This window comes from Colletotrichum gloeosporioides (genome assembly GCF_011800055.1).
Source record: "Colletotrichum gloeosporioides strain Lc1 chromosome Unknown consensus_45, whole genome shotgun sequence".
NCBI lineage: Eukaryota > Fungi > Ascomycota > Sordariomycetes > Glomerellales > Glomerellaceae > Colletotrichum > Colletotrichum gloeosporioides.
In genome coordinates, this window is record NW_025544690.1 from 15,901 (window position 1) to 41,050 (window position 25,150).

General features: G+C 53.8%; 5 protein-coding genes across 5 annotated transcripts; 3 read left to right on the forward strand and 2 right to left on the reverse strand.

Moving 5' to 3' along the window:
* Positions 1-1,268: 1,268 nt before the first annotated feature.
* Positions 1,269-2,806, reverse strand: GCG54_00001993 (Endothiapepsin; the record flags this gene model as incomplete). Its single annotated transcript, XM_045402093.1, has 3 exons — positions 1,269-1,792; positions 1,846-2,334; positions 2,386-2,806. The coding sequence occupies 3 exons, from the start codon at positions 2,804-2,806 to the stop codon at positions 1,269-1,271; spliced, it is 1,434 nt and encodes a 477-aa protein (XP_045264375.1).
* A 1,929-nt stretch (positions 2,807-4,735) lies between these two features.
* Positions 4,736-6,107, forward strand: GCG54_00001994 (DNA-dependent metalloprotease WSS1; the record flags this gene model as incomplete). The annotated part of the gene is made up of 2 exons (XM_045402094.1): positions 4,736-4,913; positions 4,963-6,107. The coding sequence occupies 2 exons, from the start codon at positions 4,736-4,738 to the stop codon at positions 6,105-6,107; spliced, it is 1,323 nt and encodes a 440-aa protein (XP_045264376.1).
* A 5,498-nt stretch (positions 6,108-11,605) lies between these two features.
* Positions 11,606-15,902, forward strand: GCG54_00001995 (Histidine protein kinase NIK1; the record flags this gene model as incomplete). Its single annotated transcript, XM_045402095.1, has 3 exons — positions 11,606-14,032; positions 14,085-15,022; positions 15,071-15,902. 3 exons carry the CDS (start codon positions 11,606-11,608, stop codon positions 15,900-15,902), a joined length of 4,197 nt encoding a protein of 1,398 aa, XP_045264377.1.
* A 4,404-nt stretch (positions 15,903-20,306) lies between these two features.
* On the forward strand, positions 20,307-20,864 carry GCG54_00001996 (uncharacterized protein; the record flags this gene model as incomplete). Its single annotated transcript, XM_045402096.1, has 1 exon — positions 20,307-20,864. The coding sequence occupies one exon, from the start codon at positions 20,307-20,309 to the stop codon at positions 20,862-20,864; it is 558 nt and encodes a 185-aa protein (XP_045264378.1).
* Positions 20,865-21,568: 704 nt separating this feature from the next.
* Positions 21,569-24,715, reverse strand: GCG54_00001997 (Acetamidase; the record flags this gene model as incomplete). The annotated part of the gene is made up of 6 exons (XM_045402097.1): positions 21,569-22,131; positions 22,183-22,323; positions 22,380-22,482; positions 22,551-22,571; positions 23,069-23,278; positions 23,333-24,715. Coding segments are annotated over 6 exons (2,421 nt in total), but the record flags the coding sequence as incomplete, so codon positions are not given.
* Positions 24,716-25,150: the final 435 nt, after the last annotated feature.

Sequence of the window (25,150 nt, forward strand, 5' to 3'; positions counted from 1 at the left end):
CAAGCCGATTGCCACTACATAACGACGATGTATCATCCCGCATGGTCTCTGTCTTTGAAACAACCGGCTGAATACATGAGGAGGGATTATCAATCGAAGGTCATCCCCGAGAACATGCCTAGATTCACACTCTTCTCTGCCCTCAATGCGGCGAGACTCCAGACACGACTCGAACGTATGGAGATCAATGCTTTCACGGAATGCTTTCACATTATTGTTTTGAGACTTCATGTCATCTTCCAACGGATTCCTCATATACACAACAAGAACGGCCGGGCTTTGGCAAGGGGACTGAGGCAAATCTCGCGACGACAACGTCTGTCGACGATGTCTGGCGTGTGGTGGAAGTCCCGTTGTCGATAGAAGCTGATGCAATCTCCGAACAACGTTGCCGCAAGACATGAACGTGTTCACAATCAACATTCACATAACCTAAAAGCAGATAAACCCAGAGGCCTTCCCACTCAATGAGCCGCTGGGACAAGCTGACCAGAAAGTTGTATGGTGAGATTTACCTGAGCCCTGCAATTAGAGAAGGCCTTCGTCTGCCGTCCATCGCGATCGAGGTTGTTATATAAGAAGGGCGGACGTTATCTAAGCCATAATCGGCAAACAAATTCAAGCCAACGTTGACTCCCGTTGGAAAGTGACCACATTCCGTTGTCAAAATATCGATACGTGTAGACTTTCTTAGGTACCAAGCCTTGCCGCCGTCCTGCGTGTGAAGGCATTGCGAACTGTTTAGGTATTCTGAATTTGTCGAGGAAGAATACGCCGGAATTGTTGGCGGACGATAGATTCCAAAAGCAAGACTTCGACTTCGACGTTGTAATGTTCCGCCATAGGTATTTCCTGGCTGTTGAATAGAGACCGTAATCATTGTCCAATGAAAGAAAAAAAAGCAAAGGAGAAGAAACACATTGGTCGGCTGATCGTCATATCTGATCCCAAACTACATCAGTATATGTACACTGTGGACTGTTGGTGCGAAGAATGCTCCCGCAGAGCCTTGTGACATTGCAATCGGCATAAACGTAATAAATGGTGCTGCTGTTCGGTGGCAAGACCGCCAGGTGGTGGACAGGAGCAAAGAGGCAACATTATGTATGTTTATTTCTGTATCTATCTTCAAACCTGAACGCTGTCGTAACATTTCGTTGACATGTGGTGAGAACAATGCATAAACCATCCAAACAAAACCATTCATGCCGGGGCACCCAGCTGTTCGCGATGGTTTGCCCGACTGCTATATCATGGTCTATGGTCTATCACAATGGCTTGTTCGCAAATCCAAGCTCGTTGGTTCCGCTTTTCGAACTAAAGACGACAAATTGACTCTTCAGGAACACATCGCCGTAGATCGCGAAGGGCAGCGTCGCCGCGCTCTGGATCCCGCCGAAGCACGTCGTCGACGTCTCAATCGTCTGGCCGTCCACGGGGGCGAACTTGATGAACTCGCCGGGCACCACGCCCTTGTAGGTGCCCATGTCGACGGTGAAGGACGGAATCGAGTCCTTACAGTTGAAGACGTAGCCGCCGTTGGTGTTGTCGAACTGGGCGCTGGCGATGTTCTTGTAGTACGCCGAGACGATGTTATCTGGGAGGAGCATCAGGGTCGTGCCCGTGTCGGCGATGGCTTGGTGAGGCGCGGAGGTTGCGGCGCTGCCGTTTGAGCCGACGGAGAAGCCTTGGGCGGTGAATTGCCAGAAACCCTGGGTTGTGTTGGCCGGGACGAAGGCGATGTCGCCGGTGAACTCTGTCGTATCGATGTAGCCAAAGTTGTAGTTACCAGCTGTTGGGATGATTAGTCCTCGACTTTGGTGTCTGGATAGAGGTGTGAAATACCTGCGCCCTTCTTGAGGTTGGCAGTGAACAGCGGCATGGCGAGGTTATTCAAGGCATTCTCAAAGAATGTCTTCTGCTTGGTGGGTGTGACTGTGTTAATGGTTCCGAAGGCCAAACCAACGAGTCCAGACTGGTTCTGGTTGCTGGTGAAGGATGCCGAGACCGTGTTGGCAGACTCGATAGCCTGGCTGTCAACCGTAACACCGCCAATGGTCACTTTATCCGTGTAGACGGAACCACTGGATGAGCTGCCGTCACCGTACGAGATGGACCATGTCGCGCCAGTCACAGCCTTGGCGGTCGAACTGTCCTTGATCTTGTAGATAGTCTGCCCTCCCACTTGAGACGCGGGTGTCTCGCTACTGAATACCCACAAGTCGGACGAGCCGGTGTCAAAGTTGAGGTTCAGGGTCTGGGGAGGCGTGCCAATTTGTACTGGGCAGAGGTACTGGCTGTCGAACTGGGCCGGGATGGCAGCGACCTCACCACCTGATGGATGTCAGCATACCTTAGTTCAGGGACATACAGTGACAAACTGACCGTTTCCTGTGGTACCATTGCCTCCCGCTCCTGGCGTTGTAGTTGTGCCGTTGCCCTTGGAACCCCCAGAGCCGTTGTTACCACCCTTCCCACTTCCATTTCCCTTTCCCTTTCCTCCTTTGTGTCCGCCTTTCGATCCGTTCAACAGGCCTAGTTCTCCCAGAATCTGATCAATGAGACCTAGAAGATCATCTGGAATGGGATGGTTGAACTTGGAATAGGCTCTGGCCAGGGCGATGGGTCCTCGTCGATTTCCATAGTAAAAATCGGGGTTGGGGACCTGCTCTATCCGGAAAGCCCCGCCACCTAGAGTGGAAATCTCAAACCTGGAGATATCTGACTTCTTTGAAGGAGCCGCGTCAGAAAGATGGGCAAAGAATGGAACGAATGCTGCAACTGCAGCCGAGTTGGTGAACCGCATGGTCACCTAGAGAAGAGAAGGCCTGGCGAAGGAATGAAGCCCGGCGATTAAGGCTCACGGAGCTCTATACGGGAAACAAGCGAAAAGCGAAGAAGTCGTCTAAGCAGAAAGAAGCATGGAACCAACAAGGCTTGAATTGCGGAGAGCCAAGGGAAGATATGCACACAAGCTTTTGCCAAGTGTGATTCCCCATCGTGCCCACGCATAGATCAACTTCGGGGAGACCGTTTCGAAATGCGCGATTGCGCAGTCGCAAGTGGGAGATCACGACCCAAGCGATTACGAATCGCAAATAGAAAAGAAGAATCCGCCATGTCTGCGGAGACTCAAGACCAGGGGCACAAAATGGTTCGAGTTTTACTGGTAGGAGCCCGGGTCGACCGCCATTGAAGAGGCGCATCTGTAGACAACCTGCGACAGTCGATCAGGCATGCCATCTCAAATAGATTCTTCGCGGGCACTGTCTTCTGAAGACGGCGGCCCGGTGTGGTGGCCGTATGCTTGGCTTCCGAAACACTGTGAGTCGGGCATGCGACCCCTGTCCGCAGAGCCGACCAAGTCGTGATGCCGAACTTCCGGAGTCGTCACGGGAGGCGTCATGGGAGGGTTCACTTAAAGGGCATGCGTCTCCGGCTCCGTAACCGACCTTCGTGAACCCGTCGTTTCGGGTTTTTCAGCGACGAGACCCATCATCTGAAGTTGCTGGCGAGATGCGACGGAAAATAGGCGTTTTTGATTGTGGTTTGTCCATGTCAGGATTGGCAGCGTCGGAGCAAAGTTTAATGTGACCGGTCAACGGAAGACCTAATGGGGGTGCCGGTCGGGATGCGGGCGGGATTCATGCATTGCTGAAACAGCGTCTCCGTCCTGAATATCATCAGCTCGTCTGACTTGGACAACTACTTGGCCACTCAGCTGGTATGCACAGTTGGGATTTGGTCCTCTTCCAACATGGAAGAAAAGCTGCGCAAGTTCCAAAGTTGGAAAAGTTGGCAGACGTGAGGTTACTTGATGGCACGACAAGGTTTCACAGTCGGCAACTGCCGCACGAAAGATCCAGACACGCGCTGGAATGTTGTCCTTAAGTAAATGGTCATCCGAACCGGCGCCGGCCCAGTTTCCCGATGCCAAGTCGGCATTCAAAGAATTCGTTGTCGAAGGGAGGTCGTCGGATTTGAAGTGCATAAGCGCAAGCGAACCGATGGTGTAGTCACTTGGCGCGGCAGATCGCTGCGAGTTAATCTCTGCAAGACATCTCTGCCCTGTTTTGTCCAACATCTGGCTGCACCACATCAGGTTTTCCGGGCTTCTACCATTCCGCTGCGTGGCTCGGTCAACCGGCCAATGGTGACTGGAATTTTGGTGATTCAGGGTTCGTCGACAAAGTTGGTTCATGGGTTAGGTGACAAGGTCAACGCCTCTTCCAGATTTGACAGCTGAATCGATCACCCGAAGGCGGAAGGCGGGAGGGAGAGAGCATGTCACTGCCCGCCCGCCCTGAAGGTTCCTGCCCGCAGCAGCTGAAGCTGAGTCATCAGGCACCCCGCACCCGCCTGGGTTTTTTGTGAGTTGGACGTCCAGCGCGAGTCACCTGCCCAACATTCACCGCCAAGCTACACTGCCTTGCTGGCCACCTACGCCTTATCACTGGGAGGCATCAAGCCTTACGCGTCTTCGTGCGTGTCGCCCACTGCTTACGATGCGAATGAATCTCTTTCTGGGCGTTTCCATTCACCGTTCGGCGATGTGCGTCGCTTTCCTTTCGATACCCCTGCTGTTGTCTCTTTCCTGACTTTCCTTGCCTCCTTTACTACTCCTCTGCGGGCGGCGTCCCTGAAAACCTTCACCGACGTCACTCTATCTTCGGCTTACACAACATTGCGGACATACCACGTTTTTGACCGGGCCGCGGGCAAGACTACAGCCAACATGCCTGAACATGATGCTCTCATCCTTTCATACTCCCATTTGGTGGACTTTCCGCGGGCCAGCGATGCCCTCCAAATCCTCAAGAAGGTTGCCTCTCTGGTGAAGCCCATCATGCGAGCGAGGGGTTGGAAGGTGCGGGAGCTTGCAGAGTTCTACCCTGATCAGGCGAATTTGCTTGGTAGGTGATTTTGCCTGCAGCTCCTTTTCGCCAACTAACACTATTGCAGGCCTCAACGTCAACAGAGGGCAGAGAATTCTGGTCCGATTACGGTATCCCGGCGACCGATCTTTATTTCTCCCCATAGAGCAGGTCGTCGACACCATGCTCCACGAGCTCTCCCATATTGTCTTTGGACCACACGACGGAAACTTCCATGCCCTGTGGAACCAGCTACGGGATGAGCACGAGGCACTCATACGGAAAGGCTACACGGGCGAAGGTTTTCTCTCCGATGGCCATCGCTTGGGAGGCGGCGGCCGGATCCCAATGCAAGAAGCTCGCCGCCTTGCCCGGGCCGCTGCCGAGAAACGTCGTACTTTGACCAAGAATTCGGGGAAACGCCTGGGTGGTACGGGGCCTCGTCCGGGATCAGACATTCGGCGAACGATTGTTGGTGCTATCGAGCGCAGAAGCAACACTTTACAGGGTTGTGGGAACATGAACCACAATGACCGAGAGATTCAGCAAATTTCAGAGACTGCGACGCGGAACGGCTTCCGTACTCAAGCCGAAGAGGACGCTGCAAATGAAGCAGCAATCGCTCAGGCACTCTGGGAACTCGTACAGGAAGAGGAAAAGCAGCGTTATGGAGGCTACTACGTCCCTCCGAGTGCTCAAAATCCGACCGGCAATGGGGGTGGGTCCGTCATGGGAGACTTCGAACCGAGAAGGAACAGCGCGCCACCTCCGATCCCCAGGCCGGCATCAAGACCTACGCCCCCGCCGCCGGTCCCAAGGCCCGAAACCCGACCGCCGGTGATCGCAGCCCCACGTCCCCTGCCAGCTCAGCAACGGGGTTGGACGTGCGGGGTCTGTACTCTACATAATCCTGCCAACTTCCTATGCTGCGACGCGTGTGGAACAGAAAAAGGCCAAGATCCTCAGCGCCAAGTGTGGACGCCAAATGCCGAGAAGCGCGAGCGTCAACGGGCATCAGTAGCCTCAACGGCGGGTGGAACATCACTGCCAGAGACGATAGATCTTACACGCAGCCCGCCAAGGAGAAACAATAGCGTCGGCGTTGCTGCCAGCTACGGTGTACCAGCCCCGGCGAAACCCCTGACTTGGGATTGTTCCTTTTGCGGCACGACCATGGAAAGACAGTGGTGGACGTGTTCAACGTGTGGAGTGATGAAGGATAATTCCGCTTGAAAGAGCGGGGAAGTCTGAAGAAGCGAGGCCGAGACGAACGCTGACATCCCCAAACAGATGAAGAGAAGGGGTCTTCTGGATCCTCCAGGGTCCAAGTGACGACATGGTTGATGATACCCTTGCAAGCCGAATAGAGCCGCGCAACCTACATCATGCTGTATGATTTAATTTGAGGCGAGAAATCGAGTATTGCGACGCACTCCGGACGAAATGACATAATGGGTGGCTTGTGGAGGTTGTAAAATGTAAACACTCCCTTGGAGCTAGGGCTTTGTTGGCAAGACAGATGAGGTCGAGTCATGGAATGAATGGCACGGTTGGCACGCTCCGGGCACATGTCAAACAAAGCCAGCACAGGCCACTTGGCGTTGCTTCGCACGCACAACTTTCGAGAACATGTCGAGGGATTGGCGTGGTCTGGGCCAATCCTGATTGCTTGATGCGACACCGGTGCACCCAAAAGCCTGCTTATGGCATCATGACGTCGCTGCTGACACGCTCGGGCAGCAAAGCTGTTCGGAACGGAGTCGTTCCCCGTTGTCTTGATTGGCTCTGACTGGCTGCCAGGGTCAGATGATCTGCGTTGTTCCGTGGAGCTCGTGTGGCACTGATGGCGCACCGATATGGAGAGAACCATCAGGGCCCTGGTCGGGTCTGTGGCCATCCCGGTCTAGGCCGTCTTGAGTGCTTTCAAGCTAGACCTGTTCGGGTGGCAGATCTTCGATCGATGGAGAGGCCGTGAGGTCTAGACGCAGGGCAAATTTGTCACCAAACCACGCTGGGTGAGGATAGTCAGAGCCATCTTTTGCGTTTATCCGAATCCAGTGTAGGAGGCAAGCACTGGCAGGTATTCATTCACAATGAGTGGGTGCTGGAAGCTGGAAAAGGACTCACCGAGAGCTGATCATGTCGCAGCCGTCACAGTCACGCGGGCACCTCAAATATGCAATTTGCAGCAAACACGACGAACCGAACAGCTTGCGTTTCCTCGAAGGATGCCAGACAAATCCCAGTGCGTTGATGCTGAAGGAGCAACCACCACGATGTCGGTCAAACGCCCGGCTGACGGGATCACCCGGATAAGCGACGCCGCGAAGACATTGGAGTCGATGATGAGGTACATTCATCATTGTGGCCTTATTCGTAGCGGCAGTTGCCCACGCCCATGCGGACTTGACGGCGCCCAACGCTGAGAATCGGACATCGTGAATCTCTGTATGGATAGAGCAGTTCGTGACAAGGGTGGCGGGCTAAGACCAAGTTTGCAGGCTCGCTACCAAGCTCTCTGGCTGTCCCCAGCCCGACTCGGGGCTTGTGGTAAATGCCTAGTGTGCCCGGGAGTACATACGAGCAGCTCCCAAATCCACTCAGCCGCCGGTCTTGTCTGACTCTATCAAACTCCGGCAGTCGTCCAGCAGTCTTGGCACAATCGCCATCGAGGCCCAGCGGCAAAGGCAGCAAGCTAAGCTTTCTGTCTCTGACGGATTGGTGTATACGCACCTGACAAAGAGTGGTTTTTTCTTCCTCTGGTAATTTTCTGAGACGATACTCACCGACTGGATAAGCTTCTGAGCAAACAAACGACAAACACGGGCATGAAAACTTTTGACCGGTTGGGGTTACCGATTTAAGACAAGCACGGAACGGAGCCAGGGACGTCGAATTCGAGACAAAGAGAAGATCAGCAAATGTGCCTCCCGTGGATTGGAAAAAGTTCCGATTGTTGGACAGATCGGCCTGATTTTGATGTGTTTCTGTCTCGGTTTGGGCCTGGTCAGGGTCTATTGCTGCAAGAAGCGCCCATCACCCTTTCGTTACCGGGGTTTGGGCAGGTGGGCGTGGCAGCCCATTTTTCTCAAATTTCACGTCCGGAGACGCCCCGTTTCCGAGGGTCGCGTTGTCCGCTGGATCCTCCGGTGCCGTCATGGCTGCGGACTTTGCCAACATAAGGCTCGCGTACCCGCTCAGCATACGCAGTAATACGGACTCCCGGGGATCGTGATGACGGGCGGTGTCGATGAGGATCCATACCGCAGTGGACAAGGGAATTAACGCAAGGCGAGGCGGAAGAAGGGGTGACGGGTTTCCTCAGACAAACCATCCCAACTTCTGGGTTCGTTCGGTTTGAATATCTTATGATTTCTGGTGCCGGCCGTATATTCTTGCAGCCCGCCAGTGGAGATTTGTGGGCGTGTCCCAGCAAAAAATCCCAGATGATTCCATGCACACAGAAGGGGTCGCCAGAAAAGATTGGCCACTGAGAGTCGATTGGGCGTGAGGCGGTTTAGTGCATGAGGCGAGGTGTACATCGGTTACGCTGGGCGGCCGGCGTTGGAAGGGCCAACCTACCGAGGCGGATGGGGATGCAGCCGAGCATCTAGGGGCTGCGCAAGACATCATTTTAGACATGTACACTACAGCCGTGGGTGCGACAGACGGCAGCAAGATGAGGTACTATTGGCATGCGTGGACAATATTGCTTGGGAATGACGGGACGCTGGAGCTTGGGTCCGTTGTAAGGAGAAAAGGAGGGACCCCTAACCGATAGCGAAACCTGCCTGGGCGGTGGCGACAGTGCCTGGTGCCCTGAGCTACAGAAAAAGCAAGGGAATTCCCCGCGAAGAGGTGAAGATTTTGAGGTTCTGGGTGGGCGGAAAGGGATCGAAGGCGTGGATGGTGGATGGGCGGACGGGAGGAAGAGGGAGAGTTGCGAGCTCGGCGTGGAGGGAGGTGAGGTGGTGAGGAGCGTCTACAGCACGCACAGCCCGTGTACTGCGTACAGACATGTCGGCCAGCCAGCCCAGCCCTGAGAGCCCATGGATGGGCACACTTTCCAGCGAACAGGGACGGCAGACCCACTGAACGGTGGTGGCAGGGCGTTGGAGTGGGCGCGCAGGGCTCAACAGAGCGGTCTGCAGTGGGGCGTCAACCGCTGTAACGCCGTATGAATGGAGGGTGGCCCCTGGTTCTGCAGGCTGCATGCGAGGGAGGGTGGTGGTGGCAGTTGTGGTGGTGGTGTGCAGACACGGCAGGGCAGTGGACGGTACCTTGGGCAAGCATACGTGGTGTAGAGTACGGAGACAGCTCTGGAGTGAGGAGTGGTGAAGCGTGAGTGAATTCGATCCCCCCGATGGCAGGGCGGCGGGAGTTTTGCATACATTTGCCCACTTTCCCATCCCCTCTCGACCCGTATTCTTGTAGGTGAGATGCATTAGCGGTCCTCGGATACAAGAATGCCTTATGTAATACCACGCAAGTGACCATCAGAAGAACCAGGAACGAGTACCGCCTCCGCGTATTCGTGCTGGCAGGATACATGGCAGACATGTTCTCCCCAGTGAACCCCGAGTTACCCTCCGACCTCCATCAGAAACTGCTCGGGTGAAAATGACGATGAGTGTTTGCCTCCCCCGGGTGAGGAGACCGACTGAGCGGGCGGGCGATGTTGTGCGCTACACCACCACGAAGACGGAACACGGCAATGGAAGGGCCTTTCTCTTCCTTACCTTTGCCTATGCCTTCACGGTGTTCAGCGTTCCTCCTCTGTGTTCTCTCCCCTCTCCCCACCCGTCGTCATCCCGTCATCCTGGGGCCACGAGCGCAGCGTCAGCCCAAGTCCAGCGGAAGTGCGACTTGCTGGATGGATGGATTCAAATCAATCGGCGCAGGTTCCAGTCGAGTCCATGTTCCACTGTTTGGACTGTCCAGTGTTCCACCCTCCCCTTCCAGGACCCCCGTCCATGTTTCCTTCCCAAGAATTGCCCTGGGCGTCCAGGACCCCCAAGCTGCGGTGACAGGCCCCCCCAGACTTTGGGCTGGGGTTCGACCAATTCTCCTGCGTCTTGACGCTTCACCACCGCTAACCGGGGGGGCACTCCCACTTAAACAAAGTTTGGACTATGACGGTCCCATCCCTCGTCCTCGTCCGCATCCTCGTCCGCATCCTCGTCCAGTCTAACTAACTGCCTGCTGCAACTGTCACTGTCGATGCCAGTGCTAGGGCAGGTAAAGGTGGTAAGGTAGTGTAAGGTGGTGCAGCGAACCTACCTGCCTAGCTGATTGTCCATCTGTACCGCCTCTTTGCACCGCGCTACTTACTGTCAGTTTGTACCTGCCTCACCTTCAAGGCCTGCTGCGTGCCTACCTGATGGAGACGGTACCTTACCTACCTTACCTTACCCGACCCTGCCTCCGCCTGCCTCTCGTGCTTCTTCCTTTCTCAGCAGTAGCAGTAGCACCTCAGTGACGGGATCCATCCCCATCCCATCTCTTCCATCTTCTTCCTCCGTCTTGCTTAGTCCACCTCCCATTGCTACTACTGATGATTTTGGTCTTGGTTGGCGTCTCTTCTTTTCTACCTACCAATTGGACCTAATCTTCCCTTCGATTCCATTTCCCCTCTCCCATATTACGTCCCTCCTCTTATGCCACTTATTCCCTTTCTTATTGCGCCAAGCTAGACTGCAGATACCGCGGCTGCTGCGAACTACTGTGCACCTCGACTAAACATCTGGGGCTCGAACTGGAACTGATGAGCGGTAACTGCCCTACCGAGCCCGTCATCGCACCTGCGCCTGCATCTTCTTTCTTTCCGTCTTGCGTTTCCTGCTGCTCCGCGACTGGACCACGACTCTCGCACAACCTCGACCTCAACACGACCTCACCACACCACACCACTTCCGGACCCCAGCCCGCCATCCGCTGATTTCGGATTTCCCATTCGCGAGACAGAGACATCCTTACTAAGCCCGACGTCTTGCTATTGCCGCCGCCGCTCTGCTGCTGCTGCTGCTGCTGCTGCTGCTGCTGCGACTGCCGCTGCGGTGTCGTCACACAAGCACGCCCTCCCACTCCGTCTTTCATCTCTCCGCCGCCGCCCCTCGACGCCGCCGTTTGCAGTCGACCCGGAGTTGTTCGAGAATTCATCCCAAACAACGCCCAAATCCTCCCTCCGCCTCCTCTCGCCTCTGCCGAATAGCGCCGAAATCTGCTTGCGCTTTCACCAGCCCTGACAGCCTCAGCCGCCGTTGTCGCTCTGTTCCTGCTAGCTGACAGTCCCACACGGAATCGGGAGGCTTGTCGACTAACAGACACACTCTCTCTCGCACACACTCAAGACAGCGCTTGCGCTCAATCTTCGCCCTCCACCGCGCGCTACGCCTAGACCGCAATCAATTAGAGCACATTCCCAACCAAAGACCTATCCGGAGACCGGCCTAGAATCCGGTAGTCTAGAACGCACGCTCTCTCACAGAACACAGGGCGCCGCGCCATGCTCTGCCTCGCCTTCCCTCCCCACACGATTCTCTAGCAACCAACCCACTTGCTGCTTCGACCTGGTCCGCAGCTTCTCCGTTACTCCTCCACCCTCGGCAACCTCTGTTTGCGATCACCGCCTGCCACGACTGTTTTCTCGACCTGCAGACTTGTCCACGCCCTTCACTGACTGGAAGGTTCTCCCACGACCTGCGGCTTCCCATGCGCGAGCCAACACCGAAATGCCACCCTCCGAGCCTCTTCTTGCCGGCGGCCATGCGCGAGCCAACGGCCCCGTGATTGTTCCACCAAAAACCTCGGTTTCGCCCGAAGAACCTCCCAAGCTAGGCTCTCGGCAATCTTCTGGGGATAGCAAGGATAGCGGCTTCAACTTCGACGCCAAATCCCAGCCTGAAGTCGGTTCTCTCCGAAGCGATGGCGCCGCAAGCTCTACCAGTGCTAGGAGTCGCTTTTTCCGCGAGAACCTCAACCTGGCCGGCGGCAGCGGCAAGCGATCCAACTCGACAAGTCCGTTTCGCATATCGATGCCTTTCATCACACCGGGCCAGCTCGCCTTCTCGACTATGCAATATCTACCAGTGCCGTTGCTGGTTTTGAATAATCTGAAGACGGTCGTGCTTGCCAATGAGGCGATGGGCAGGATGCTCGGCATGAATTCGGACGCTTCCGAGGATACCCATTCTTATATTGCTGAGAGGTTGAGAGGGCAGTCACTTTCTCAGGTTGGAATCGACATGATTCAAGAGGGACGCCCCGTTTGGGTTGGATGGGAAGCTTTCTTGGACTCACTTGTGTTAGAGATGGGTGCGAGGCAGACCTCCAAGGACGCGGCAGACATGTTCGGCCAGGGTGGGGAAGCCACCCCGACCGCAGGCTCGCTGGCCCCGCCGATACCTGATCACGCATCAAGCACCCCGACTGTCAAGGACGCAGTGGTGGATGTCATCATCTCCAGGAAGGAACTTGGAAAGCCTGGATTTGACCCACGGAGCAAAGGTGGAGCGTCTGATCATCAAGTTTACGCCAAGATGATTGTAACAATATGGGAGATTGAAGAGCACCAGGTCTACTTCACGCTCACATTTACGAGCTCTCAATCGCCGCCGTCAACTCTCATCTCGAGCCGCAAATCCACGACAAGGCCGAACATACTCGAACAAGCGGATCGTAAAACCATATCAAATTCAAACCCGCCATCAGTGAGCTCCAGTCACGACTCCAGCTCTCCTTCATTCCGTGTCAGCCCTAGTGCGGTGTCACTATCGTCGAGCCCGTTTCCACCGATGGGTCCACCCTCAACAGCAGCCCACGCGAGCACCCCGTCGATTTTGCAGAAGATGATTCTCATGAAGGATGCTCTTCTCGATAATACAACGATGCCGATTCTTGCGATGTGGAAAGATGGTAGTGTGACGTTTCCAAACAAGGCAGCACGCAGCCTTTTGCGCCAAGAGAACGACTTGGAGCGATCTGCTGACGGCTTCGACCTGCTGCCAAGCTGGACCATTTATAACTCGGAATTTACCAGAGAATTAGACGTCAGCGAATACCCCATTTCGATACTACTTCGAACCGAAACACCGTTCAGCAACATGCGCGTGGGGATGATGGAGGAGAAGACTGGAAAGAGGACAGTCTACGATGCCCTGGGAGAAGCTATTAGGGATGATGCCACCGGGGAGTTTCTTGCCGGTGTGGTGACATTCCGGGACGTAACAAAGATGACTGAAGAAATCACCGAGATTAAGGAACGGGACGAGGAGCGGTTCAAATTGATCTGCGATACAATGCCTCAATTGGTTTGGACGACCAGACCTGACGGTTTTCACGACTTTTTCAACACCCGATGGTACACGTACACGGGCCTGACACCCGAGGAATCGCTGGGCCTCGGTTGGAAGCACCCGTTTCACCCAGATGACATGCCTGAAACTGTCAAAAGGTGGAAGCACTCACTCGCCACTGGAGATCCATATGTCACCGAGTACAGGTGCCGCAGCAAGACTGGGGAATGGAGATGGATGCTGGGCCGTGCTCTGCCGTTAAAGAATAAGGAGACCGGCAAAATTGAAAAGTGGTTCGGAACTTGTACCGACGTGAACGAGGGCATCGAAGCAAAGCTGACTGCCAGACGTACCCGGCAGCAGCTCTTGAGTGTTCTCGCACATTCACAAGTAACCATCTTCACGGTTGACACAAGCCGCAAACTCACAATGCTGGAGGGTGCCCTCATATGGGACAACGGTGAGGAAAGCAACCACGATAACTCCGACTGGTTCATCGGCCAAGACATGTATGATGTCTTCAATCGTCTGAATCCACAACTCAAGACCGGCGAACGCCCAAAATTTCTCCGGCCAATTGAGGACATTCTAGGAGGCGGTAAGACAGAGGAAGTGGCGGAACACGGAATGGATGGACGTTGGTACCGGACAAGGTTCCTTCCTATACTCGGCAAGAAATCAAAGGAAGGAATCGTGACAAACGAGACTTGCGTTGAGGGTGTCATTGGAGTCATTATGGATGTCAGTGAACTCAAGGAAAAGGTAGAGGATCTTGAAGAGGAGTCCCGGGAGAAGAAGCAAGCGATGGCGAACGAAGCGGCTGCCAAGGAAGCCAACAGGCTAAAGAGCCAGTTCCTTGCCAATGTGAGCGGTGGTAATCAAGTTGAATGATGCAACGTCGCTGACTACGTTACAGATGTCTCACGAAATCCGGACACCCATCACAGGTGTCATAGGAATGGCCGAGTTGCTTGGCGACATGGAACTTGATTCTGAGCAGATGGAGTACGTTGAGAACATTCAGAGATCTGCAAACGCCCTCTTGACTGTCATCAACGATATTCTTGATTTTTCCAAGGTCGAATCAGGACGCCTGGACATCGAAGAGGTCCAGTTCTCATTATCAGTAATTGTGACAGATGTCGGGAAGATGCTGAGCTTCGCCGCCGAACGGAAGAATCTCGACTTCAGGTCGGATATTTCGAAAGACATCGAAAACGACCTCGTCGTCATTGGCGATCCCGGCCGTGTTCGTCAAATCATCACCAACCTCCTCACCAACAGTATCAAGTTCACCAACCAAGGGTATGTCAAATTCTCAGTCCAGAAGGAGAAGGAGACTGCGGACAGCATCATCGTCAAGTTTATTGTTGAAGACAGCGGTATCGGCATTGAAGAGGAGGTTCGGAAGAAGCTTTTCCAACCATTCAGCCAGGGTGATGCATCCACGGCTAGGAAATTCGGCGGAACTGGTCTGGGCCTCACTATTTGCAAGAATTTGCTCGACCTCATGCACGGAGACATGACTCTAGAATCGTCGCTCGGCAATGGAACCGTCGCAACTTTCTGGGTCCCCTTCAGTAAGCCTCAGGGGCGACAAGCTGGCAAGCCGATTGTGGAGATTGGCTCGCTTCCGGACCGATTACAGTCTGAGATGAGCGTCTCTTGCAACAGCTCAGAATTTGAGCAATTAATCAACACGCCTCCAGCTTCTGGAGAGTCATCGCAATTCTTGACCGACAAACACAAGTCCCCTTCCCGCCGACTATCTGTGCGAACTCCACCAGCTTCCGATGAGGAAATGTTGCCAGCCGCCGAACGCGCCAAGATTCATGTATTGGTGGTCGAAGACAAGTGAGTGTACTGTTGGCAAGCATCTGAGCCCACACTAACCAAGTACAGTGCCATCAACCAACAAATCGCCACCAAAACGATTATGAAGCTTGGATTCAAGGTGACTGCGGCGTGGAACGGCAAGGACGCGCTTGAGTACATGGCTGCGGCAAAGGAAGGCAAGCACGCGAAGCCGGACATCATACTTATGGACGTGCAGATGCCCGTCATCGACGGCTACAAGTGCACGCACCTTCTTCGTCACCATGTGCCATACAAGACTTACGTGCGAGACATTCCCATCGTCGCAATGACAGCTTCGGCGATCCAAGGTGACAAGGAAAAGTGCACGAAAGCTGGCATGGACGATTACCTTTCCAAGCCCGTCAAAAGCAAGACGCTCGAAAGAATGTTGGTGAGATGGAGCCTGGCAAAACGACAGCAAGGAACGACGCAGAAGGGTTCGGATGGCTCTCTTTCCGACTGCTCAGACACTGCTGAACATTGCAGCAATGCAGACATCCCAGGCGTCGAACACGACCATGGCGACTCCACAGGCACCTTGAATGCCATTACGAAGGAGGCGGAGAACAAGAAGCAGGATCCCGAGAAGGAGGACCGGGGTGATGTGGCTACACCAAGGCCTCTCACGAGGAATAACTCATATGAACCTTCACCGTTTGACTCACCAGGCGTCAATTCCAAACCAATCCGCCGATCAGAGACAGACGAGCTCGCTCTGCAAGCTCAAGCCGATAAGTTGATGGATGCTGCCGGCGGGAAGAAGCTCGAGCGACGCGGTGCATCGTTCCAGACGGTCATTGCCGGTGACACGGGTGACTCCCTCACTGAAGAGAACGTTGAAAAGTTGGAAAAGGAAGAAAAGAAGCGAAGATCTTAGAGTTTTTCGGCATCCTCTCCGTAACGGCCCGACTCGGGCGAACGAACACAGCGAGGCGCTCAGGTTCCGGGTCTCAATTCACCTCATATCTTCAGCGGCATCATTTCCTCCCATCCAGGCAACAGATTTGTACATAAGAACAATGCCACATGGAACAGCATACCAAGAGCCGGATCGCGCGACAGGTCACGTTGCATCTTGGCATTTCGATCGGCGTAAAGGCAGAAACGTCTTTTTTTCTCCCGTCCCTATCTTTTCTTCGATAAACGGGATTTGGTGCCAAAAAATTTAGGGATTTCGGATTCGGGGGGTTCAGGGTTTATACATTACATTTTGCCTTTTTGGTTTGGCTCTTCCGTTCGGGAACCGGCATAGACGGCGGGACATAAACATGGCACCGGGCGTTCATTATGGGATAGGCCTTTTATCTAGCAGTGATGATCTTCTGCCGCCTTTTGCTTACGAGCATGGGCCTCGTTCAATTGATGATGTTAATATTTTGCAAATGACTTCTGTTGCAGGCGTGCCCCCGCATGCAGTGTGTGAGCCGTTCTAGGGTTTGTGTGTTATCCGATGTTCGACGAGGTCGAAGATCTTGAAGCTTGATTAGGGGCGTCTCGATATCGGACCTGGGAGTAGAGAAGTTTGGGTAGGGGATGCCCGTCGACCAGAATAAGGTTTGGTATTTCTCCGGAAGACGTCTGTGCCGTACGCGCGCCGGCGGGTGGGCAGAAAGAACGGGATGCAAGTCATCGGCGGGCCGAGAGTGGGGCCGGTTTGGGTGTGTTCCGGACTGTCGGGACTGGCGACTCAGCACCCAGGTTCAGGTGAGACACAGTGAGAGTATATGACAGGGCTGTTCTGGAGATGTTGAAGGTGATACAATCTGACTGTGGAATTCTTCGATGATTGAAATGTCTGCGTTCATGGTTGGCGGGCAGGTGGGTGGTTGATGATGCTGACATGGTGAGATGGGTTTGGCTTGGGGCCGGGAGGTTTTCTGTTTTTGGAGTATTTGGGGGTATGATCACTTCACGGACAGGATGTTCCCCGGATGGCGAGTGCGTGTGCGATTTGAAGGGCCTCTCCTATCATGCTTGCTGTTCGCTAAGTAGAGTAAGTGGTTGTCTGTTGCGCATAGGTGCCAAGAAAACACGCTCCGTCAATTCTGATCTGAATCAAATGAAGTAGTACTGTGGTTCAAAAAGAAGGGAAGGAGTGCGAGAGGATGCCGGCTTGAAGTAGTACAGATTGGCTCGTAGCTGCCGTGCGAGGAGAGACTTGAAGACGGCTTCCATGGTGGATAGATGTTCAAGAGGGTGTGATGAGCAAATGCTCAGGGCTTTCATGCCTGAAGAGTTTTGTCCTTGAGGGAGTAATTGGGGCTTGAAAACGCAAAGGATGAGCGCGTTCGAAGATGATGGAGTGTGGAGTGTGAAAGATGATCGGTCAAGTGCTGGTCGTTCTGTCACACCGCAGCTTCGCCATTTTTAGGTTTATGACCGCTATAAGCGCAGTTTCCATTTCATCTGCTGTTCTTCGCAACAACAAATCTGGAAATTTGGCCAGAGAACTATGAGTTAGCTGTATCGTGGCCTAGAAAAAAAGGAAATAATGAGTGAAGATGCTGGCTTTAAATATATACTGTTATGTGGCTTATGCGCGAGGAGATGTCTATAGCGGTTGTTAAGGAGTTGGATTAAAGTGATGTCTTTACTCCTCTGCAGCTTTGTTTTTAGAAATAAAAGGGCTTTATTAAGAGAATTCTAGATTTCTTTAAGTAGCTCTGCTATTCTTAGGGGATGTTTTCTAAATGGTGGAAATAGAGAAGGGAATGACGCTGTAAGTGCGCGCAATGCTTGTGCTATTAACGAACATCCTTTTAAGGGACTGCTAGAAATGTGAAAGACAGGTCTTAAAAGTAGGTCAGATGCATTACAAGCTTATCCCCTGCGTCTGAGGCTGTGAATACATACGCGCGGGGTAGCGATGAGGGAAGATAGTAACAAGGACGTATATGGAAGGGTGTTTAACTAGGTGCCTAAGGGGTTTTTAAACGTTTTCCTAGCTACTCTGGAGTCCTAACTCTGCCCTGAGATATTTATTAAGTGGCGTGCTCCTGTTCTTCTACTGCTGTGTGCCTCTTTCTAACTGCGCATAGAAAGACTTTTTATAGAAGTTAAGCTCTCTGCGCAGCAATATGAAATTTTAGAACAGCAGTAGGTATAAAGGATAACACTGTGATGTTGCATATGTTAAAGCGCAGCAAGTATTGTATTGTTGCTGTCTACTATCTAACTCAATTTAATAAAAGAGCGGAGCGTGGAAGTCACGCAAGACATGCAGTTTCTAACATAGGATGCAGCGTGGGAGAAGTTTAAGCATCACACTTTACGCAACGGAATACGTGCGAACAGTTACGCGATAGATGGGGGACAATGATGATCAACAAAGATGAGGGGAGAAATAATAGTGAGACTGATGTGGATGGCGCCTTTGAAAGTGGTGAGGTTCTTCTGCGCAGACTACTTCAGTAAGAACCTGCTGGCTTGCGCGTGTTCCGTGCAGCTGATTATCACACAACTCCCTGCGGCGGTTTGCTAGCTCTAATAGTAGTGCTTTCTCCTGGCTTATATACTTGAGATAGCTTGGTGTTAGTGATGTGGCACTCTGCTGGCTCTCTCTTGTCAGTAGAACCCAGCTTTCACTTCAGGAGCTTTTGGGTATGTATTTAAGACGCATCATGAGAATATGAATCCTAGAAAGTGCGCTAAATGTGTGGGTTGTCCCACAGTGGTTTAGGCTGCGGAGACTACACTGGCTATTTGACAGTCTGCTGCTCAATCACCATGAACAGTAATGCTGGGATGTCTATGCTGTACAGCATATTAGTTCTGTCCGTTTGTTCAAATCCAATACATGCTAAGAAGGAATGATGACAGGTGGGAACAAGACCTCCGGGCTGCGCGGGCTTGCAGTGAGGCTTGTAGACATACCTTTCGTCAGGTACGACCATTGTAATGCATTTTGGACCAAACATGGGTTTGAGACGAACGGATTTGTTTTGGCGCTTACAAGAAACCATACGTTACGTTCAGAACTTATAGGAAACAGGACCGTGGGCACGAATTCTCCTATAGAGTAGTCTGCGACGCTCCGCCAACACGCGAAGGCGTGTGTTCTCGAGGAGGATGTTCGTTTCCTGGTCGATAACCTAAGGTATAAATAAAACGCGATAGTCAGTCAGCAATATGCGTCAGCGAAGTGCTTGTATTCTCCTTAATCCTATCTAGACAGTTGGAAAATCCTCGCATGCCCCTTGGCAATGATAGCATGAAGATTGCGCTGCTAAGCTGCCTCGCCCTTGTTATCGTTTGCGAGTATGTGGGCTATATAGACGGACGCAGAAAGCGATAGATGAAGGACACCAACGGGTTACTATCTCAACGAGATGCAAACGTGCATGATTGCCAAGAATTATTACTAATATTAAATGAGACATACTTTCTTGGAGAAGCGGAGGAAACCCTTTGGCATTTTTCCTTGCTCTGCAACTCTTGTGATGTTTCCAAATGGTCGCTCTCTTGAAGACTTCAAACCAGCGGGTCGGTTTTCCCTCCTAGAACATAAAGGCGCCATCTGTCTCGTCTCGCCGAAAGAGCGACATGTTCTTGCTGAACTATGATACCGATATGAGCAACGAGGCAGCATGGGTAACGTTACGTCTCTATTCCTCAGCTACTGGACTGGGCACTGACCGAGGTGCTTTTACTCCTTTTTCCGTACTGTGAAAACCCCTACTGGGTGGGCTCGAAACTTCCTCAACATGTCTCTATTCCTCAAAGTTACACACAAACATCGAGTACTACAATCATTATTTACTCCTTGCTTGATTTCTGTGGGTTTCATGACCTTCTTCAAAAATTTGTTCCAATGCTGATGACTTTGAATAGAGAAGCAACGTCGAAATCGACCGCGGTGAAGTAGGAGAACTTACTTTCTGCCTTTCTGCCAGTGAGTACCGATTTGAGCGTCGATTGAAATACGGTCATCCTCGGCGAAGACAGAGCGATACGTCGTGTCGCTGAAAATATCGAAACGGCGAGCCTCTTTTGTCGTGGATTGCGGGAAAACCGGTCGAGCGGGATGCTTCCGAGTAACCGAAGGCGAAGGAACGGCCTTCATCACATTCTTGATCGTCCCTCGTCATCGTCCCTCGTCATCGTCCCTCGTCATCGTCCCTCGTCATCGTCCCTCGTCATCGTCCGCCGTCATCGTCCAGAGTCATCGTCCAGAGAGCTAACCCCTTTGTACGGAGAGAGTCGATCCGATGACAGGAAGCGAGTTGTCACGCTTAAAACTTGCACCGTCCCGTACCTCTGCCCATTGAACTGTCTAGTTATCATGGCTATTAGATTCGGGGCGGTCGACGCAAAAACCTTCGACGAACTATGCACCAAGACTCTTCCTAAGACAGTACCATTAGTCGATTGGGTCCATCCTCTGAGACCAGTATTCCCTCAGTCTTCGACGTCGTGTGAGGTACAGCTAGATAAACCGTCGACCAGAGGATCGACTTCATGGGCTATCGAAAATTTCACCGCCGCCGTCGGGTTGAAAGAGCGCTTCAAACCCCATGACTTGCGGCATGGCGCCGGCGTCGACGTTAACAATTCGCAAGACGTTCCTGTTCGCAACGAGTTCCATGACCATTGCCTCCGATACACCATTGCAACTCTCATCCTTGTCCTTGTCCTCGTCTCCGTTGTTATCCTTGTCCTCGTCCGCCGCTATCTGTCCTCATTTCTATTGTTATCCTTGTTTTCGTCGCTCTCGTCCTTCAGTTCTCTTGATATTCACTGTGTGGATGGAGCTTACATATACCTATGCGCTATCCACGCAGTGAGCGGTTTCCGGCCGTTCAGGCGCATAGTCAGGGTAATAATAATAGAGAACCACTGACATCAGTGAAGACAAAGTGAAGAGGCGCAACTCACGCGTATGCTGTTCAAGTACATAGAGCCAGCAATTCCTGCTGGCGCTAACAGGGAAGTTGATTCTCAGCTCAATTTCTTTGGATTCTTCCTGCTCCGCAATGAGTTTCTGCGCAATTGTTCAGGTAATGACAACATCTCAAAGCTGCTTTAATAGGCGAGTGATTGTCGTAAGATATTGCACTCACACTTACGCGGGCTTTGCTGCATATACAAACGCAAGTGGTCACCCCTCTATAACTGGTGACTTTCAATCGCGAAGACTAATCACAACTCCTTGTACTCTGTGAATTTCGGTCATTGTCAAAAAACTTCCTGGCGGAAAAAGAAGGTACTGGAGATGTCTGGGAGATGTCTCAATGGTTGTTATCTGATAGATGTACAATTTGACCATGATGTCCTACTTGCCATAGAAGGAATAAGCCGAAGTAGAAAACCAAATAAGCATATGCACACCTCAAAATAGCTTGTAAACGGAACGTTTCGAGGGGACTTATGGCTTAAAAGTCTGTGGGAAACTTTTACATGTAAACAGACGTATCCTGACCAATTCGAACGACTTGCACAAAGACAGTACCCTGATCTATTTCCGGCCTATGACCACTCATGATCTCAATTCAAACTGCAAAAAGACGCCTTGTGTCTCGCCACAACATCTCCGCAAACCAATCTCTAAAGCTTCCTCGCAACACACCTCAACCTCACGTAACTAATCATATGCCCCCCGCCCGGCACAGCACACACATGCTCCAAAACATCCGCCACCTCCCTCACGCACTTCTCCCTCTCCTCCTCATCCTCCACCGCGTCCAGCAGCTCCTTGCCCATCAGCCGGCACCATCCCTCCACGCCGCCCCTGTCCGCGATCGTCGGGCGCCACTCGCGCTCAATCTTCTCCACCTTCCACCCGCCGACCTCCTCCTCGAGCGCGCGCGTCAGCCACGCTTCGTCGGGGAAGAACCAGGGATCGACCTCCTTCGCCTTGTCGATGCCCACGCGCCGCGAGACGGCCATCAGCAGCGCGGTGCGCATCTCGCAGACACAGCCGAGACCGCCCATCTCGAGGACGAGGGGCGCGCCGGGGAGGAGGGCGTCGCGGACGGCGGTGAAGACGGGGATCTGGGCGCCGGGCGGGCGGAGGATCCAGTGCAGCGCGGCGTTGGAGAAGGCTTTTGTGAAGGTTGGGGCTTGGAGGGCGGGGGTTGAGGAGGTTGCGATCTTGGTTGCGTCGAGGACTGGGGGTGTGTTAGCAGATGGGTGGAATCTTGGAGGCGGGTGAAGGGTACCTTCGAACTTGCAGTTGGACAGGCCGGCGTCCGCGACGAGCTTCTCGGCCGCGGTGATCATGGACGGCGAGGCGTCGATGCCGTGGAGGGAGCCAGAGCCTTGGGCTAGGATTTTGCCGAACTCGACGTCGAGGATGCCGTCTTACTGTTTGTTAGCATGTGTGACTTGATGAGACTAAGGGAGAGAGGAGACTTACCACCGCAGCCAATGTCGAGGATGACGTCGTCCTTCTGAACGTCGAGCCATCCGACGACCTTGGTCGCGAGCTTTGGGACGAACGAGGCAGAGTGTTGGTATGCCTGCGAGGTGTAAGTCAGTGGTTCATTGCATGTGCTTGAAAGGTGGGGTTGGATAGAAGCCAGCTCACCTCCGTCGTCCACTTGTCTTCCTTTTGTGCGGCCATGATTGACTTTTCGGGTCTTTGATGAAATTGAAACTGCTTGGCTCATGAAATATTGATGTAGAATTCCAGCTCCTTAAGTACTTGTCTTGAAGGACTTACACGGTACACCCGCGCGCGTCAAACGAGGTGAAGTCAGAGTGGATGGCACCCCGCAGTCCGATCTCGGACCAGCCTCAGCGGCCGCAGCCCCGCATCTCCAAACCACTTACACGGCAGGGACTACCCGAAAGTCAGTCAATTGGCATCTTATATCCGGGAAATACGATTCAGCTTGGAATAAGCGGCCTCCAATGGGGCGTTTTGCATTAAACATCCGTGGCGAAATCGGCCGGACGTTGGGGTGTCACTGATCTCCTTTTCAATCCAAAGTGCTACATAGCTGACGCAAGAATCCCTGGCAACGCCTTCACTGAGAGCTCTCCTCTCCGGACCTAGTCAATCTCAAGCAGCTTGTACTTGTCATCTCCCAAAGCATCCTCGACCCTCTTCATGATGGAGAGAACCTTCTCCTCCTCCAACCTCCTGCCAACAACCTGAACGCCAACGGGGAGCCCGTGCATGTCCTTGGCGTTGTACAGCTTATACGCGCCCTGAGCGATGCCGTTGAGCTTGTTGATGTTGAAGTCCGCGGGGAGCTGGTCCAGGTCCTTGTCCACGTGGGTCACAGGAATGACGCCAGCGGTGTAATCGAGCTAGAACTCCGTCAGTGGAAAACCACGAGTCAACACAGACCATGCAAGACTCACCAGGTTGAAGAGGAAGGTGTACCCGCAGCTGCTGCAGGCGTCCTTCATACCGTCATGCGGCACGGCGGGCGTCGCGTTGGGCGGGGTGATGAGGAAGTCGACCTCGACCTTGTTCCACCAGTTGAACCAGTCCAGCCGGTGCGCCTCCCTGCGCGCGACGAGCTTCCAGTTCTCAAACGCCGTCTGCGGGCGCCAGTCACGGATCAGGTCCGCCCACATGGCGTCGCGGCGGACGTACTTCACCCACAGGTAGTACGCGTACCGCAGCGGGCCGGGCAGGTTCATGAGGAACTTCATCTGCGCGGCGCCGGGGTCGTTCCACTCGCCCGCGCGGAAGAAGGAGTCGAACATCTTGCACCCGTCGGCGTTGAGCGCCAGCGCCGCCGTCTTGAGCGCCTCGTACGGCGACGGCGGGCTGATCTCGACGATCTCGTGGCCGTCCTTGCGCAGCGCGACCTCCACCATCTCGAGCGCGCGGCGGCACGCCGGGCTCGGGTCGACCACGCCGTCGGTGCGCATGACGCCCACGCGCAGCCTGGGCTTCTCGAGGAACTCCTTCTCGACGTCGTCCCGCCACGCCAGCGGGTGCACGCTGTAGTCGTACTTCCACGGCTCCATGCCGACGACGGCGCGGGTGAAGTACCGCAGGTCGTCGAGGGTCCGCGTCATGGGGCTGTACACCGACGGCACGCCCTCCTGGCCGGGCATGCTCGTGCAGAAGCCCAGCTTTGGCCAGCGGCCTGTGGAGCAGCGGAGGCTGTAGCAGCCGGAGAAGTGCGCGGGTGCGCGTACGCTGCCGGCTACGTCGCTGCCGATGCCGATGCGTCCGCCCATTGCCAGCAGCGCGCTCTCGCCGCCCGTCGAGCCGCCGGGGGAGTACTTTGTGTTGTGCGGGTTCTTGCACCGGCCCCAGACGTCATTGGTGGACTCGAAGCTGAGGAGGGTGATGGGCAGATTCGTCTTGACGTACGGCACCGCGCCGGCGTCCTTTAGCAGCCGCACCACGGGGCCGTCGAGCGGCGTCTTGTTCCCCACGAAGCTGCTGAAGCCGACGGTGGTGTCATAGCCGCCCACCACGATGGTGTCCTTGAGACTGACGGGAATGCCGGCCAGGGGCCCCTTCATGTTAATCGAGCCGTCTTCGACCCACTTCTCGGCGTCCGAGATCATGATCTCTGTGAGGCAGTTTGTGCGCTCATGGGCCTTGAGGGCGACCTTGCCGTAGGTTTTCAGGATGTCAATGGGCTTCAGGACGGTCCTGTGGACATCTTGCACGAGCTCGCCGATGGGCCTGTCTAGGATCTGGCGGTCTTGAGATGAGAAAGGGCCCTGGTAGGCTGTGAGGCGGCTGATCCTGTCCGCGCGTTCAGACTGCTTGAATTTGCTGGAGTCGTGTTAGTGACCCCGGCCTACTGAGGGGTTAGACATTGGGGTAGCTTTGCTGACCAGTCACGGCGGTGTTGGAGATAGTCCAATGGGTAGACCATCTTGTGAGCTATAAGTGGGTTCTGAGTAGGTGATCACTAGGTTGAGGTGAAGTTGGTATTAGCTCCCGAGTGAGATGAGACGAGGAGAGCTTGAGCTACGAGAGAGGTGTGTGTAAGGTGAGGATTGCATTGGGACACCTCAAGGGAGGAAGGAGACTACTTACACCGGTCACGGGGGTTCTAGCCGGAGCCGCGGGGAAGCCCCGCTCCTCTTATCGGAACTGGGGAAAGGAGCGCAGGGCGCATTGGCTTATCTCACCTCACCTGTTGGCCCGCTGATATCCGTTTGAAACTTCCCTGTTGGGCCACGGTTTAGCGGCGCTGGCTCAGC